Genomic DNA, 18,129 nt, shown 5'->3' on the forward strand with positions numbered 1-18,129 from the left:
GAGGGGAGCGCACCTCAGCAAGGGCAGCAAGCGAGAGGGAAGCGGGGGCCAAAGAAACCTCCATAGCAGGAACAGGGGGCGCAACCACTGAAATGAGAGGGGAAGGAGTGATAGAGGCAGAAATAGGGGCCGAGGAAGAAAGCGAAACCTTTTTACCTGCCGGGGAGGAGGAAGGAGAGGAGCCAGGCTTATGCTTCTGACTAAAAGAGACCGGTGTCCCAGCAACTGCGTACTGGGCAACGGATTCTAGCATATCAACAGGAGAAGCTGAACGAGAGCACACACGACAGCCGTTTGGAGAGCGATGGACATCAGCCCGCACCGACAGGCGGCGGGGAGAGGCAAGAGATGGAGGGGAAGGAGGAACGGAGGGAGACGAGGAAGAAGATACAGGAGACAAGACAGACCGGGTAGAAAGAAGGGGAACCCCAGACAGAGGACCAGGAGGTGGATCCTTCGGGACAGAACTCAAAGGAACAGAGGAGGGGGCAGTGTGTGTATCAGGGTCCAAGGCGCGGAAACGGTTGTGAGTCTGAGGAAGGTGGGAAGGACGAGGAGAGGAAGAATGCAACACGCGAGCATAAGAGATATTAGCATAAGGCTGGAGCCGGCAAACCTTGCGCCTCGCCTCAGGAAAAGATAAACTCTCCCGGTGCTTCAAGTTGAGGACGGCTGCCTCAAGCTTGTAATGGACACACGCACGGGAGAAGGTAGCATGGGCCTCACCTCAGTTGAGGCAACGAGCCCGGGGAGAAGTGCACTAACTGAAAGTGACCTTCGCCATCACACAAAGGACAGAGAGAGAACAGTCCCAGAGCAGTGGAGGGCACTATGCCCTAACCTCCAGCACTTGTTACAGAGCCTAGGAGAAGGAATGTACTCCTGGACAGAGCACCTGGCACCAGCAAGAATGACAGAGGGTGGAAGTGTCCGACCATCAAAGATAATCTTCACAACCCAAAGGGGTTGACGGCGACTACCACGAGGGGGACGAGTAAACGTGTCCACCTAGAGAATAGAATGACCCTGGGCATCAAGGATATGTCGAATATCGTCGTGGCAGTCTCGCAGATCCCGAACATCGGTCGCAACATGGAGCAGGAGGAGAATAGTGCTAAGACTGGCGTTCAACTGAGCGTTCTTGGAGACCCGAACAGGGGTCTCGCAAAGGCAGGATAAGGCAGACAAGCGGGAAGCTTCATCCTGAGAAGGAGCAGCAACGACACGTGTACCGAGACGAGTGGGGTTGAAGGTAACAGAGGCATCCACAGAATCAACGAGATGTCAATGGAGGGAGAAATAGTCAGGAGGCGCAGAATCAAGAGGGAGGAGATCAAAATATTTGGTCCACGAAGCGGGACCAAACAAGGCTTGATAGGTAACAGAACGGGAAGGAATCGAGTGAGGGCGGCCGTGAAGGGGACGGCGTTGAGAACCCCCAGAGAGAGGGGTTAAAAGGCCAAGTAGCTACAACGAGAGATGGAGCCACATCAGGGGACGAGGTAGTCACCACTGGGGGCTTGGGGCTCGACCCAACCACAGAGGAGGGAGGGTGTCAGGGGACATATTTTTCCTGCTCTCTCGTGCACTGAATGAAGTACGAAATTGCATAGTGCACCAGTGATGTGCACCGTGATTCAACTTTCTGAATATAACTTTTCCACAGTCGTGCTGGGTGTCGTTGGACAGCCAATGACATTTGCTAGCCATTGATGTCATTCTGATCGCTGTATCAGGTCTGTGAAGGAAATTACAGAAGGGAATTGATTTCAGGGAAATTTTATACAAGTCAAGTGTAGAGAGGGAGGTATGGGGGCTTAACGGCTGTAGACCACCCCCCTATCACGTGTCCATCTCGTGAGAGAGGGGGTAGCGTCATGAGGCAGGTGCGCTATTGGCCAGGGCTCCTGGGCCTCAGGAATGCTGAACCGTGATTGGACAAGACGCTGAGGGGTACCGCATGGTACCCCAGGGGTAATCTTGGCGGGAAAAGATATTCTTACCTAGAACGTTGCTATGAGAGGATGTAATTTTCCAAGCTAGGCCAAGCATCGGGAAATACCGCCTGCAACGTTACTAAAGTCACGCCTATCATCTTGCTATCATTCCGTGCGCCGTCTGTAAGAATCCGGTAGTTCGGAAAGTTGCATGTACTGAACAGTGTGAACTGAGACATCTAGCCGCGTAATTGTGGGACGCCATCTTAGAGCAACTGGACTGAGTGAGGCGGTTAATTATCGGGCTACGAAAGTGACATCCGCCGTCTATTGTATCTGTGCTTGAAGGTACTGCAGTGAGACGTGCTAGAGAAGGTTTCAGTATTATGAGAGAAACCTTAAAAGTTCTAATGCTGAGGAAACCAAAGAGAACAGTGAAGGACTCCGTCTCGGGTCTCATGTACCGTGTAACACTGTGTACCGTCGTATCCCGGGGTAGCGTGTCAAGTGGAAGGGCATGGTACCGCATCCCAGCTGTTGTGCGCGCACCCTGGTCTGCCTAAGCCGGCGTGTCCACACCACCTGGTCTCTGTGTGTGGAGCTAACCCCATGGTCTAGGACCCTGTGCTCCACCTGACCACGTGTAGGAAGTGAGGACACCTACGTCATCATCCAGCAGCAGCAGTGGGAGTGCGAGGTTGACGTGTATGTGAGTGAGTGGGAGTATGTAGTGGGCCCGCATGATTGATGTAAGTACAATGTTTCCGTTTTGGGTAATAAAACTCTGAAGCTGGGTTCGCCCCCAGTGTTCCGTCTGTCCTCTGTCCCTGTGACCACCTGGTGAGGTGAATGGGAATTGGAGACGTGTGAGTTTACCCTGTTTGCCATCATCAAGTTGAGGTTGGGCCCAACTGTGATTTTGATTTGTGTGAGGACACCTAGAGACACGGTAGAGTAATGCGAGTTATTTGCTGCTATTTTCTCTATGTGCCGTGAATGTAATTCGCTGTAATTTGATTCCCTTTTTCAGCAGTGACAGTGGTAACAGGGAGGTTTCCCTTGGTAATAAATTTTACTGATGTGTTGTGGGAAAGTGTGAATTATTGGTAGATAATTTACTGGGGGAAGTCATTTACAAGTTTTGCCGTGAGTGGCAAGGATGTACTGTGATGTACTGTGTTGTACCATGTGTAAACCGTAGACAAGTTTGTCCTTGGTGGAAGGCGTTGTGTACTGTGAAGGATTCCGTGAGAATTAAAGTCAGTTAACGTCACCGGGGGTCGCGATTTACTTAACGAGGTTACTTGTTCGTTGAACATTGTTGTGATTAACGTAGAGACGTGTAAAGGCAACAGTCACAGTGGTGTTCACGCAGTGGAGGAATTATCAAGTGAAGACTAACGTAGTGTTAACGATTTAAAGAGCTGTAGTTAATTGATTAATTAACGTAAGGGGTTGACGGTCTGTTATGATCGGAGTCAACTGCGCTGTACTTAAGCTGCTGTAATTCGTTGGACTGATCAGATCTGTCTGCGGACAGAGTGATTAAGCACTCGTAGCTAATTAAAGATAATTAGTAACCGCCACTTAGTGAATTCACCAGGTGTTGATGTTGTTGTTTACACGGAGTGTCTGGTAACCTTGTGTGTGGTACTGTAGTCTACCTTCGTTAAGGTAATCTTGTCAAAAGACCGGAAGTGAACTGTCAGTTGAGAGACAGTAGGCTTTGTCAATACTCGTCTGAATTAATAGACTGTTGTATTCAGTAATTAATTGGGAATTACTCAACGAGTGCTTGACTTTCAAGTTGATGTAATTAATTGAGATACGAGTTATTGCTGCCATTTAAGTGTCGTTGAGACACGTGTGTGTTAACGTAATTGTTTAAATTCAATTAGAGTAACTTTTGTTGTTGATTGTCCCTAGAGACAAGTGTTAACATAAGATTTTATAAGGGGTTATCATTCTTTGATTAACCGCCTTGTTACTTGGTACCTCGTTGAGGGCAGCGAGCGCCAGTCAAGTTTTGTGATTATAGTATTGATCACCATGAAGTCGTGACAATATTGATTGCAAGCTTGCGTCACCAGTGGGCACCACTTTGTTCAGTTAGTGTCATTGTTCAGTCAGCGACGACGGGATAAGGATACCGTGGTTCCATCAGGCTGTTGATTAGCTGTTCTTTAATGTGCCACTGGAGTGACAGTAAAGTAACGTAAATTCACTGTGTAGTAGTTTCAGTTATTTTTTTGTGAATAAATTGTTTGTTATAGAAAACGGTCGTTTACGTCAAACCTTCCAATATTACTGCCCCACATTTCATGTTCTGCAACGCTTTGCCTGCTTATGTTCATATCAAATCTTTATCTAAAGCTCGAGTCCATTGCACAGCACCACACTTCTATAAATAAGAAGTGAGAATCCGTCGGCTACCCTTTATTAGTTGTCAACTAGGAGGAGCCAGCGACCTAAGTGACAGGTGTTACCCGGGTGGTTTCGCTTGGCAGTTTGCTCCCGCAATCCTACGATCTTAGGCTTTAAGATTAAATATCTGCCACTGGCAGCTCTTGCTGTTTAAAGTCTGCCTCTCCTGCGAGGTAGTTATGATTAACGTAACATCAATAGGACTTAATTCTTTTGATAATTGTCAAAGAAAAAAAATCTCACTGAGGGGAGGAATCAGGGAGGCCAAAGGAGGAGCAAGGTCGGGGCCCAATGCAGTGGAGGCTACAGAGCCCGGTCTTCCAACACAGACCGACTCGGGGGCTTGGTCGCCCACCCCACGAGCCTGAGAAGGTAAAGGAGAAACAGTATACATCATCGCTACGAGAAAAACATTCGTTCTCGAATGTGCCCCCACACCCACCATGGAGCCACAATTAGAGGCAGGACACCCAACAAGAAGCTATCGCTCATCATGCCGGGGCCTCCTAGGGGTGCGTCGTGAGTATACACCCCACAAACACTACCTTAAGAACCGACAGTCCGTCGAGATCGGGTTAAGTGACGAAAGGGGGATTGACAATAAAAGGTTCCCCTCGCTCTCGACGTTGGGTACTACAGTTCTACGGGTGCAAGAGTATGTCTCCTCAAGCACCCGGGCGTCAAAATAGAAGAAGTCCAAAGGAATAACCAAAACAAGCAAAAGGTCGGCAGGAAACGGCAAGCAGATAGGAGAAGAGGGGGGGGGGGAGAAAAACGAAACAGAATGAAAAGGAAAAGTAGCTCAGCACAGTTGGAGAGGACGGCGGCAGGAGCACAAGGCAACGAAAGGACATAGGACTGTCCCAAGGAGCATCACACTCCGGCAGCCACCCAATAAGCCCCCCTCACGGCATCAACGAGCTGAGCGGGGAGGGGGGTAAACGAGTGAGATACTTGTCAATTCAGTTGCTGTGTTGACTCTTTTTTTTATATGAATGGGTGGTAGTCTGTTTCATTCATTCCTATGCTCAATAAACGATCTTAGGGTATGCACTCTAAATATCAGATATAAATAAATAAATTTTTTAGCCGAGGGCAATATCAATCTTTTTCTTGTAATTAAATCAGTCTCTACTATAAGTATTTGAACAAATAAGCTGTTCTATAATTCGACGAAGAGAGAATGAATTGGTTTAAATGGGACATAAATAGGGTCTTCTACATATCACCTCTATACTGGTGATATGATTGAAGGGTATAAGTTGATAAAATAGGTATGAAGGAGTTTCTATTTTGAGTATTTATCAGACATTTAACAGACATTCGTAAATAACAGTGTAAACATTGCCTATATATACAAAACAAGGAAATAGCACATTCTGTTATTTATTTCTTTTTATAGCATTTGTTGATGATTGCCTCAACTTTTTTGAGGTTATCTTGAAATGATTTTGGGGGCATAGCGTCCCCGTGGCCCGGTCCTCGATCAGACCTCTTTTTTTTGTTACATAACCCCAGGAAACAACTCGTAACAGCTGTCTAACTCCCAGGTACCTATTTATTGCTATGTGAACAGGCGCCTCAGGGTCAAAGAAACTCTGCCCATTTGTTTCCGCCACCACTGGGGATTGAACCCCGGAACTTTTGGATTACAAATCCTGAGCGCTGTCCACTTTGTCGTAAGGGCCCAACATGCGTGGAAATGAATAGGGGCTCCTGTATGGCCCCCCCAAAAAGGCCTTCTGGAATTTCATTCATATGTTGAATATGAGATACTTTAACTATAAATAATCTTACAAAATGGTATTTAATATTAAATCATTTAAAATGTGATTAAATATGCTAACGCAGAAAACGGACTTAAATCTGCATTAAACCCAGGTCTTTAACTAAGGAAGGTCTGTATTACACTGTTGTCTTTGACTGGGGACTGTCTGAATTACATCGTAGTCTTTGACTAAGGAAGGTTTGTATTACACTATAAAAAGTCGTAATTTCGATCTCCAAATATGTGCAGTGAGCCAGAATTCGGCTTCTAAATAACGCTCATGAGTCAGGAAAACCCTTCCGCCTGTAACAACAGGCCTCGCTCCGAGGATACCAACACCAAAGTGAGGTTAAACAGGACCCAAGCCCCTCAAGTCAACTCCTTTCCGGCTCCGAACTAGTGAATAGGCACATTATTTAATATGACTACACCCACACACACACACACACACACAATAGAGTGTCCATAGACAATGCTTGGAAAGAATGTTACTTAGGGAGGATGAAGACCAGCTGGTTGTGACTTCATTGTACATTAAGGATGACTACCCATGCGAGGTACCTAGGTAATAAAATTTTGGGGATGACAGAAGGGAGCCCTTAGATTTTCTTGGGGAAAAATATTGAAACTGGGGATAAATATGAAGTGCGATAAAATATGCAATCACTGAAAACGGTCTTATTGAAGAAGATGAAAATCTCTGCTGGCTGATGACGTCATCAAACATTAGGAATAGCTGTTCCTGAGTGCATTATTCCAGGCCAGCGAATGTAGAGATGATGGGGAGGTAGCTCTTTAAACATCTTAGGAGAAAATATCAGGGGCCAAATCGCGGCTGTTTATTCCCTATGGTAAAATTTACAATGTCAAATAGAGACTTTCAACCTCCACGGAAAAAATGGCTATGCCAAATGGGTGCAGGAACATTCCACATGAACATTTTCCGTACTAAATCGGAGCCGTTGAGTTCCTCGGAAACATTTATAATGCCATCGCCATGAAACGGTCGCGTTTCTCGGAATTTTTTCCTATGCCATAACAGATCCGCGGAGAACAGTAAAACGGATCCATTATGTCATAATTTATAATACTGACACGGTATGTGGACCAGAAAAGATGGTAAACCCCTGCTGTACAAGAGAGGAGTTGGGCCAAAAGAGGTGGTAGACCCCTGCTGTACAAGAGAGGAAGAGGACCAGAAGAGGTGATAGACCCCTGCTGTACATGAGGGGAGGTGGGCTAGAAGAGGTGGTAGACCCCTGCTGTACAAGAGAAGAGGTAGATCAGAAGAGGTGGTAAACCCCTGCTGTACAAGAGAGGAGGTGGACCAGAAAATGTGGTAGACCCCTGCTGTATAAGAGGAGGAGGAGGACCTGAAGAGGTGGTAGACCCCTGCTGTACAAGAGAGGAGGAGGGCCAGAAGAGGTGGTAGACCCCTGCTGGATAAGAGGAGGAGGAGGACCTGAAGAGGTGGTAGACCCCTGCTGTACAAGAGAGGAGGAGGGCCAGAAGAGGTGGTAGACCCCTGCTGTACAAGAGAGAAGGAGAACCAGAAGAGATGGTAGACCCCTGCTGTACAAGACAGGAGGAGGACCAGAAGAGGTGGTAGACCCCTGCTGTGCAAGAGAGGAAGTGGACCAGATAAGGTGGTAGACCCCTGTTGTACAAGAGAGGAGGTGGACCGGAAGAGGTGGTAGACCCCTGTTGTATAAGAGAGGAGGAGGACCAGAAGAGGTGGTAGACTCCTGATGTACAAGAGAGGAGGAGGACAAGAAGAGGTGGTAGACCCCTGATGTACAAGAGAGGAGGAGGACAAGAAGAGGTGGTAGACCCCTGATGTACAAGAGAGAAGGAAGACGTAAGGCAACTCACCCCACAGGGCCATAAAGGCGGTGAAGAAGATGGTGGCCGGGTTGTCTACGAGGTAAGTGAGTCTGGCGGGCTGGCACGCCTTCGCCAGCTTCCAGTGCTGGCAGTGGAGGTCACACAGCGGGCACATGGTCACGTTCTGCATCACCTCACATATGTCGCTGCTGCAACATATTGGTAGCATTACTTACATATGAATAATGGAAATTTAAGACAATCTATTGGCATACACACATGAACATGTAAATGCACACACACACACACACACAAATGTACATGCAAGCACACACACACAAATGTACATGCAAGCACACACACTTGCAATCACACACACACACATACAAGCACATACACATGCATATGCAAAAACACACACAATGCAAGCACATACACATGCAAGCACACACACTCACACGCACATGCAAGCACACACACTCACATGCAAGCACAAACGCACATGCAAGCACACACACACACACACACACACACATACGTGCTCTCAGCGAGCAGGGGGGCAGGATCGGATGTGTATCAAAGTGTCTGGAATAGCCTAAGAGAGAATAGTGATTGTGAAGTGTTATTAGAGCACCATAGGGAGTGAACTTGCAAAGTGTGAGATCACTTTTTGAGAAAGTGTGAAAACAAGCGAGAGAAAAAGTGTTCCACAGTAACTGATAAAGGTGATTGCAACAACTATAATACGTGGCAAGCGACGGCGGAATCAGGGCGGGACATTGGAGCATCCTCGTCATAAGGAATGACTATACTCACCATGGTTGTGGTGAGTAGGAAGGGTGGCTGGTGGGTACCTCTCTCTCTCTCTCTTGGTCATTATCTGATGTATGGAGTGATTTAAAAAAATCCCTATATCATATATATTTTTAAGAATCTCACGTGGCTTATAGAGGTAAGGAATCTATGGTAACACCTATGTGAGAGGGGCCAGCTACAGTGACCAACACCTACTCCTCTTACCTCCCCTTCCCCACAATCCCACCCCTAATCACTCTCCCAAAACTCTCCTCCCCTTCCGCCTACGCTCAAACCAGTACACTACAGTGTAACTCCCACATCCCCACACCCCCACCCGCACCCACACATCCCCTTCTCCCTCTTCCCCCTCTCTCTGTGTCTCGCTCTCTCTCACTCTGTCTGTCTGTCTGTCTGTCTGTCTGTCTGTCTGTCTGTCTGTCTGTCTGTCTGTCTGTCTGTCCGTCTGTCTGTCTGGGGAGGACGAGGGAACGGTGGAGTGGGGAATGGATGGGAGGCCGAGGAGACGGTTGAGGACAGAATGGTGAGCAGGACTGGGGAATGGATGGGAGGCCGAGGAGACGGTTAAGGACAGAATGGTGAGCTTGACTGGGGAACAGGGAAGGTTGCTGTGACTCAGAAACCCACATGCGCTGCTGAGCCACAGCAACCCGTGGCCGGGTACTGCTAGTCTATATAAATAAAAATGGAAATGTTCGTTTGTTCAAAATCGCTAATCTCCGAAAGTTCTTCACCAATTGCTTTGAAATTTTCACACAATGTTCCATTCGCTTCCGAGCGGGTTTTTATATACATATTAATTCGATATCACGTTTGTGACGGGAAAAAACATGTTTTTTTTTTTTTAACTGTTTTTCATGAGTTTTTCATGTGAGGGGAAATCTTCAAAACCTCTTTACTGATTGCTTTGAAATTTTGACACAACGTTGCATTGGAATAGGCGAGCGTTTTTATACACCTACTATATACATGCCTCACCTGTGACAGGAAAAAACATGCTTTTTTGAAAAACAGCACCATCTGTTGGACGTAGGAGCAACATATGCTTTAATTTTCGAAAGTTCTTCACTGATTGCTTTGAAATTTTGACATAACGTTCCATGCAAATACATGCGTGTTTTTATATACCTACTATTTAGATGCCACACCATTGACAGGTAAAAACATGCCTTTTTTAAAAACAGTGCCATCTGTTGCACATAAGACCAACACAAGCTATTCAAATTATGTTACGATTCATCACATCATCCTCCCCAGCTTAACACTCCGCAGCCCACCCACGAGGGGGCGACACACTCCTAGCCCTCCGGGAACGCTTGGACAGAGGCCTCTGATCATCTAAACTGTCGCCCCCAGCAGGAAGCATCCCAGTAGAGTCCACGGCCGGCCGCAAGTCACCGGGCAACACACGATCCAGAAAAACATCGACCTTATCCTCAGGGGGTACAGGCCCACACCCTTCAGGCGACACATGAGCTGGAAACGAGGCCGGCGGAGGCGACGAAGCCGACGGCGGGGAGGGGTCCGCACCCTCCCCCCCCTCCCCGACACCCACACTACCAACCGCACTAACTTGAGCGGCACCCATCACCGCGGCCGTCCTCTTACAAGGGGTATCATCCACAACCGAGACATCCTCACGCTCAGGCAAGGGAGGAAAATCCGCTTCATGAAACACATTTACCCGATCATACATCCGAGTGTCGCAGGCAGCAGCCAAATGTCCAACGTGGCCACATTTAAAACACGTCGAGTCTACCCACGGTAGGAGAAGCAGACCGTAAAGCCAGCAAGCGCGAGAGAAAAAGGCACATTCCCATGAAGAACCATCTTAGCTGTTCAGTAACCATTACCGAGTCCCTTGACGTTCCCGGTTGTGTATCTACAGGCACGAATAGAATCCACACGCCCATATTTGGCAAGAGCCCGAAGGAGAAGATCCTCAGACATTTCAAACGGCGCATTCTTAATAGACACGTATGTGTACTCCACACTCAAATTCGTCACAGTCACAGAGCCCAGACAGTTGCTCAGCCCCACCAACTTTTCCTCATACTGGTCGAGAAACCTCAGGAACAAGCCACTCTCGGCGAACTTCACAACTACTCTGTCGTCACGAACAACCTGTAGACCGACGAGATCTCCCACTTTCACACCCATAACTACAGAGTGTTGCTGACGACACCAATATCCACCCGACATGTAAAAGTCAGCCCAGCCGAGTCCTTCCTCCTTAGTGGCGGCACGTAAGTCTCCATACTTGACTGAAAAACAGTCACCCTGCAGTGGCAAACAACCACCCGTCAGGGCAACCAACAATCACCCAATGTAAACACCAGCAGGGAGACCAGGGGAACGTCCGACCCGGCTGTCGGTTGCCACCACACTCCCTCAAATGATTTTCTACTGGCATTCCATGTGTAATACGTAGGTACTTCCGAATACAGCATTGTTTTTGCAAACACGTCATTTTGACATGATGTGAAGAAAGCAGTTAACGATGTAGACTGTGGATTCATAGCTGTTTGTTGCTCATTTGCAGCTGTGAAATAAACGTGTAGTCCATTTTCATGTTTTCAAAACCAAAACCAAAAATACTAACGAAATATTTCAATAATTCAAACACAGATCAATCGACACAGTTCAATTTCGTCACCAATTGCACTGAAAAATAATAAGAACAGTTAAAAACGAAAAGAAAAACAATGAAAAAAGAAACAAATAAACTTTACCCACGAAATGAACGGTATGGTAATCAACACAGCTCTATTCCATCGCAATGTCACACAAAATAATTAAATCAAAATGAAAATAAATCAAAATCTATGAAAATTCAATTTATCAATGCAATCGGAAACATTGAAATAGAATCGTAACATAATTTGAATAGCTTGTGTTGGTCTTACGTGCAACAGATGGCGCTGTTTTTAAAAAAGGCAGGTTTTTACCTGTCACAGGTGTGGCATCTAAATAGTAGGTATATAAAAACACGCACGTATTCGCATCGAACGTTGTGTCAAAATTTCAAAGCAATTGGTGAAGAACTTTCGAAAATTAAAGCATTTGTTGCTCCTACGTCCAACAGATGGTGCTGTTTTTAAAAAAAAACATATTTTTTCCTGTCACAGGTGAGGCATGTATATAGTAAGTATATAAAAACGCTCGCCTATTCCAATGCAACGTTGTGTCAAAATTTCAAAGCAATCAGTAAAGAGGTTTCGAAGATTTCCCTCACATGAAAACTCGTGAAAAAACAGTTTAAAACAAACATGTTTTTCCCCGTCACATTCGTGATATCAAAATAGTATGTATATAAAAACCCGCTCGGAAGCGAATGGAACATTGTGTGAAAATTTCAAAGCAATCGGTGAAGAACTTTCGGAGATTAGCGGTTTTGAACAAACGAACATTTCCATTTTTATTTATATAGATTATTCAGTGAGAATATAAACAATATTTAACTCCCTATAATTGCGACCGGATTCTCATTAACGTATTAAATAGAGTAATTTCAAGGAAAAGAATTTCCCGTTTCTACTAAAATATGTTGCGCATGCGCGAGAGAGAGGTTGAGGGAGAGAGTCCGACGCGAGACCTCCATGGGGTGGACAAGGCCTGAGACAACGTGGCGGCGATAAGTCCAGGGAGAGGCGAATCTTTCATCAACTACACGATCATCCCTGGAGTATGCAATTACTACATTAGCGATCAAAGGATTGCATCGGTGGACAACCAGCATGTTAAGTGGTCTAGTTTTTTATCGGAGCTCACTGTATAATAACTTTTCACTTAGTCCATCGTTACGTCGTGATACCTCTCCTAACGACAAGTACGTCCACAAGGAATTTAATTTGTCTCTTCCATTGAATCGTAATGATATAATTGATATAACTTGTGTAGACAATTTTTGCACCCCATTGGGTGTCCAGCATGTGTTGGAGCAGCCGTGAGTGCAACAATTTCCCACGCAACGCTGGCGGGTCACGTGTTCCAGCAAGTTCCAGATGACGCCATCTCAACACCATGCTTCTGTTCACTGTCACAGCTAAGCAGCTGAGATTATTTCAATTTAGTTATTACTTACTTATGAACAGTTGAAACCTACTAAAAATTTGAGATTATATTTCTTTTACATGATCTAGGAAGTCAAGTATAATTTCACAGCCTCATGAACTTTAGATAGGAACAATTTTCTTATCTAGCCATTATTCAATATATTCTTGTTACTAACCAAATTATCAAATGTTTATATCATTTATATATCTTAGTAAGAGTTACTAATTTTATTCGAGGAAGAACCAGCCTTGATGAAGCGTACTAGGAGTAACTTTACTTCTGGTATTAACCCCCCATTTGTGAAGTTTGGGAAAGTTTACCTCTTGAATAGTAATTTAATCTACAGTCCATTAATATTCAAGGAATAATTCTTAATGGTTACATTTTCCACAGGCATTGGTATTTCAGTCCTTTTCTATTGCTTAGTTATCTGTTTCCCTTTTCAGTAAAAATAGGGTGGTCCTTCGAGTAATTCGAGTCAATCAGTTAAATATCAATATATTGAGAGTTAGCTTTCCTTCGCGACATCTGGAGTATATATACGCATATGTACATGATATAACACTGCAGGTGTCACTTTCACACAGGACACTATTAAATTAATTCAATCTTCTTTCCCGGTGAGTTCACTTCTAGCTTCTATTGTACATCATTCAAGGTTCTCTCCCTGAGTCTGTCTTCTATGGTCCTCACGCCGGCGAGTTCACCTTTCTCAGAAAAACATGGACCAGTCATACACAGTATTGTTACGGTGCCCAAAACATCAATTCTAGTTTCTATCAACACACTGGCATATTTCTCCAGCAACAAACTGGCAGAGGTCTCCAGCAACAAACTGACAGAGGTCTCCAGCAACAAACTGGCAGAGGTCTCCAGCAACACACTGGCAGAGGTCTCCAGCAACAAACTGACAGAGGTCTCCAGCAACAAACTGGCAGAGGTCTCCAGCAACAGACTGGCAGAGGTCTCCAGCAACACACTGGCAGAGGCCTCCAGCAACACACTGGCAGAGGTCTCCAGCAACACACTGGCAGGGGTCTCCAGCAACACACTGGCAGAGGTCTCCAGCAACACACTGGCAGAGGTCTCCAGCAACACACTGGCAGAGGTCTCCAGCAACACACTGGCAGACTTCCACACAAGCCTTAACAGACGGACAGTACTTCCATCTTGTAACTCAACTTGGCCATCACGGGGGTACGTCGGTCCAATCACCAATACTTCTCTAAGTATTACAGACAAATCACTGTCTATACTGACTCGGTCACTTGTTCCCACTGGAACACGTCTTGAGTTCATTTCTGCCCTGGGGTGAACTCATTCCCGCTGACCAAGATACCACCCATATCTCTCCTAGGGAGTAAAAATGTGGTTAGTAAGACAGACACTTTACAGGAATCAAATAAAAATCACAGCCTTCTACCAGGAAACAGAAATAGGGTCGGGTGCACTCCACATATGGCGTTGAAATCGTAACACCTTCCTTCCTAAAAGAATTGGGATCGGGTGCGCTCCACAGATGACATCAATATTGTCTCAGAGACAAACAAATGGGAGTGACCACACCTTACTGACATTTGAGTATCTGGTGGAGTTAGTGATAACCAATCCAAGGAAGGGATCAGAGAGGAAACGGCTGGCTTACTGAAAAGGAAACTATGATGAGATGAGGAACTTCCTAATGGGAATACCATGGGAAAGAGATCTCAGATAAAAGACTGTACAGGATATGATGGAGTACGTCACCCAGAAGTGCCTGGAAGCTGCAGACAGGGTTATCCTGGCCCAAAAGGACATAAATGAAAAGAGGAATAAATTCAGATGGATGTTTCAAAATGAAACCATAGATGAATCCATGATTCAATTAGGCACGTAAGGAAGCAAAGCAATTAAGTACAGGAAATGGAGAAACTACAGAAATAATAACACCAGAGAACAGGGAGAGATGGCAGAGGGCCAGGAATGAGTACCTCAGAGTGAGGAGAGAAGCAGAGAGACAGTTAAAATTACATTGCAAAGTAAAGCCTAGACCCAACCAAAACTGCTCCACAGCCACATCAGGAAGAAAACAGCAGTTAAGGAACTAGTGATGAAACTGAGAAAAAAGAAGAGCACATACACAGAGAATGACAAGGAGGTGTGTGAAGAACTAAACAAAAAATCCCGGAGGTCTTCACAATAGAGCCACGAGAAGTCCCTGTACTGAGAGAGGAGGTGAAAAACCAAGAATCCTTAGAAGAATATAAGCTTACCAGTGATGAGGTCAAGAGGAATCTGATGAAGCTGAATGTGACCTAGACTGTTGGGCTTGACTGAATCTCACCTTTAGATACTAAAAAGAGAGTGTAGAAGCCATTCTGTATGGTGTCTAACATGTCACTAGAAACCAGAGACCTACCAAAAAGGTGGAAGACAGCTAATGTACTCTCAATATTCAAAAAAGATTGACAGGCAAGAGGAACTGAACTACAGGCCAGTTTCCCTAACTTATATACCATGCAAGATCAGAGAAAATCGTGTGGAAAAAGCTTGTAGAACATCTGGGGAGAAGGATCTTTGTAACACACCACCAGCACGGGTTGAGGAATGGTAAGTCGTGCCTCACAGGTTTAATATAACTCAATTCCCAGGTGACAAAAATTAGGCAAGTGAAGAGAAGAGTGGGCAGACTGCATTTTCTTAGACTGTCAGAAAGTCTTTGAACAGCACCCTGTAAAATGCTTTTACAATAGTTTGAGAAACAGGCAGAAATAAAAAGTAAGGTGCTCCAGTCGATAAGGGAGTTTTTAAGCAAGAGAAAACAGCGAGTAACTTTAAGTAGGAAGACCTTTGACTGGCGAGATGTCACCAGCAGAGTACCACAAGGCTTTATAATTGCACCAATCCTGTTTCTGATATATGTAAATGATCTTCCATAGAGTATAGACTCATTCCTCTCAATGTTCGCTGATGATGCAAAATTCAACCCCCACAAGCACAACTAGGTGAGTACAACTAGGTGAGTACACACACACATGCATATACAGGCAGACACAAACACATACAAACATACACACACACACACACACACACACACACACACACACACACACACACACACACACACACACACACACACACACACACACACACACACACACATGGGCCAGACGGAATCTCACCATGGGTATTGAAAGAGTGTGCAGGAGCACTTTGCTTGTGACTCTCCATAGTGTATAGGAGGTCACTGGAAACGGGAGACCTACCAGAAATATGGAAGACTGCTAATGTAGTACCAGTATACAAAAAGGGTGACAGACAAGAGGCACTGAACAGGCCAGTGTCCTTAACTTGTATACATTGCAAGGTGATGGAGAAGATTGTGAGAAAAAACCTAGTAACACATCTGGAGAAAAGAGACTTCGTGACAACCCATCAGCATGGGTTCAGGGAGGGTAAATCTTCCCTTACAGGCTTGATAGAATTCTTCGATCAGGTGACAAAGATTAAGCAAGAAAGAGAAGGATGGGCGGACTGTATTTTTTTGACTGTCGGAAAGCCTTTGACACAGTACCCCATAAAAGGTTGATGCATGAGCTGGAGAAACAGGCAGGCGTACCTGGTAGGGCGCTCCAGTGGATAAGGTAGTACCTACGCAATAGGAAGCAGAGAGTTACAGTGAGGGGTGAGACCTCAGAATGGCGTGAAGTCACCAGTGGAGTCCCACAGGGCTCTGTACTCGGACCTATCCTGTTTCTGATATACGTAAATGATCTCCCAGAGGGCATAGACTCATTCCTCTCAATGTTTGCTGATGACGCCAAAATTAAGAGAAGGACTAAGACAGAGGAGGACAGCTTGAGGCTTCAAGAAGACCTGGACAAGCTGCAGGAATGGTCGAACTGGACAAGCTGCAGGAATGGTCGAACAAATGGTTGTTAGAGTTTAACCCAAGCAAATGTAATGTAATGAAGATAGGGGTAGGAAGCAGGAGACCAGATACAAGGTATCATTTGGGAGATAAAATACTTCAAGAGTCAGAGAGAGAGAAAGACCTGGGGGGTTGATATCACGCCAGACCTGTCCCCTGAAGCTCATATCAAGAGGATAACATCAGCATCATATGCCAGATTGGCTAACATAAGAACGGCCTTTAGAAACTTCTGTAAGGAATCTCTGAACATTATATACCACATATGTCAGACCAATCCTGGAGTATGCGGCTCCAGCATGGAGTCCATATCTAGTCAAGCATAAGACTGAACTGGAAAAGGTTCAAAGGTTTGCCACCAGATAAGTACCCGAGCTGAGAGGTATGAGCTACGAGGAAAGACTACGGGAATTAAACCTCACGTCCTTGGAAGACAGAAGAGTTAGGGGAGACATGATCACCACATTCAAGATTCTCAAGGGAATCGACAGGGTTGATAAAGACAAGCTATTTAACACAAGGGGCACACACACTAAGGGACACCGGTGGAAACTGAGTGCCAAAATGAGCCACAGAGATATTAGAAAAAACTTTTTTAGTGTCAGAGTGGTTGACAAATGGAATGCATTAGGAAGTAATGTGGTGGAGGTTGACTCCATACACAGTTTCAAGTGTAGATATGATAGAGCCTAATAGGCTCAGGAATCTATACACCTGTTGATTGACGGTTGAGAGGCGGGAGCAAAGAGCCAGAGCTCAACCCCCGCAAGCACAACTAGGTGAGCACAACTAGGTGAGTACACACACACACACACACACACACACACTCACACACACACACACACACACACACACACACACACACACACACTCACACTCACACTCACACTCACACACACACACACACACACACACACACACACACACACACACACACACACACACACACATTGTCAGGCCAATCCTGGAGTATGCAGCCCCAGCATGGAGTCCGTATCTAGTCAAGCATAAGACTAAACTGGAAAATGTTCAAAGGTTTGCCACCAGACTAGTACCCGAGCTGAGAGGTATGAGCTACGAGGAGAGACTACGGGAATTAAACCTCACTTCGCTGGAAGACAGAAGAATTAGGGGGGACATGATCACCACATTCAAGATTCTGAAGGGAATTGATAGGGCAGATAAAGACAGGCTATTTCACACAAGGGCCACACGCACAAAGGGACACAGGTGTCAACTGAGTGCCCAAATGAGCCACAGAGATATTAGAAAGAACTTTTTTAGTGTCAGAGTGGTTGACAAATGGAATGCATTAGGAAGTAATGTGGTGGAGGCTGACTCCATACACAGTTTCAAATGTAGATATGATAGAGCCCAGTAGGCTCAGGAATCTG

At 45.6% G+C, this 18,129-nt stretch overlaps 1 protein-coding gene across 1 annotated transcript in view; it reads right to left on the bottom strand.

Moving 5' to 3' along the window:
* Positions 1-18,129, bottom strand: part of LOC138365446 (anoctamin-1-like) — a 75,324-nt gene that overhangs the window by 13,560 nt on the left and 43,635 nt on the right. The window contains exon 4 of the mRNA XM_069325754.1: positions 8,002-8,162. Coding sequence (XP_069181855.1) covers positions 8,002-8,162 — 161 coding nt within the window. The remainder of the gene's footprint in view (positions 1-8,001; positions 8,163-18,129) is intronic.

Source organism: Procambarus clarkii, chromosome 16 (genome assembly GCF_040958095.1).
Source record: "Procambarus clarkii isolate CNS0578487 chromosome 16, FALCON_Pclarkii_2.0, whole genome shotgun sequence".
Lineage (NCBI taxonomy): Eukaryota > Metazoa > Arthropoda > Malacostraca > Decapoda > Cambaridae > Procambarus > Procambarus clarkii.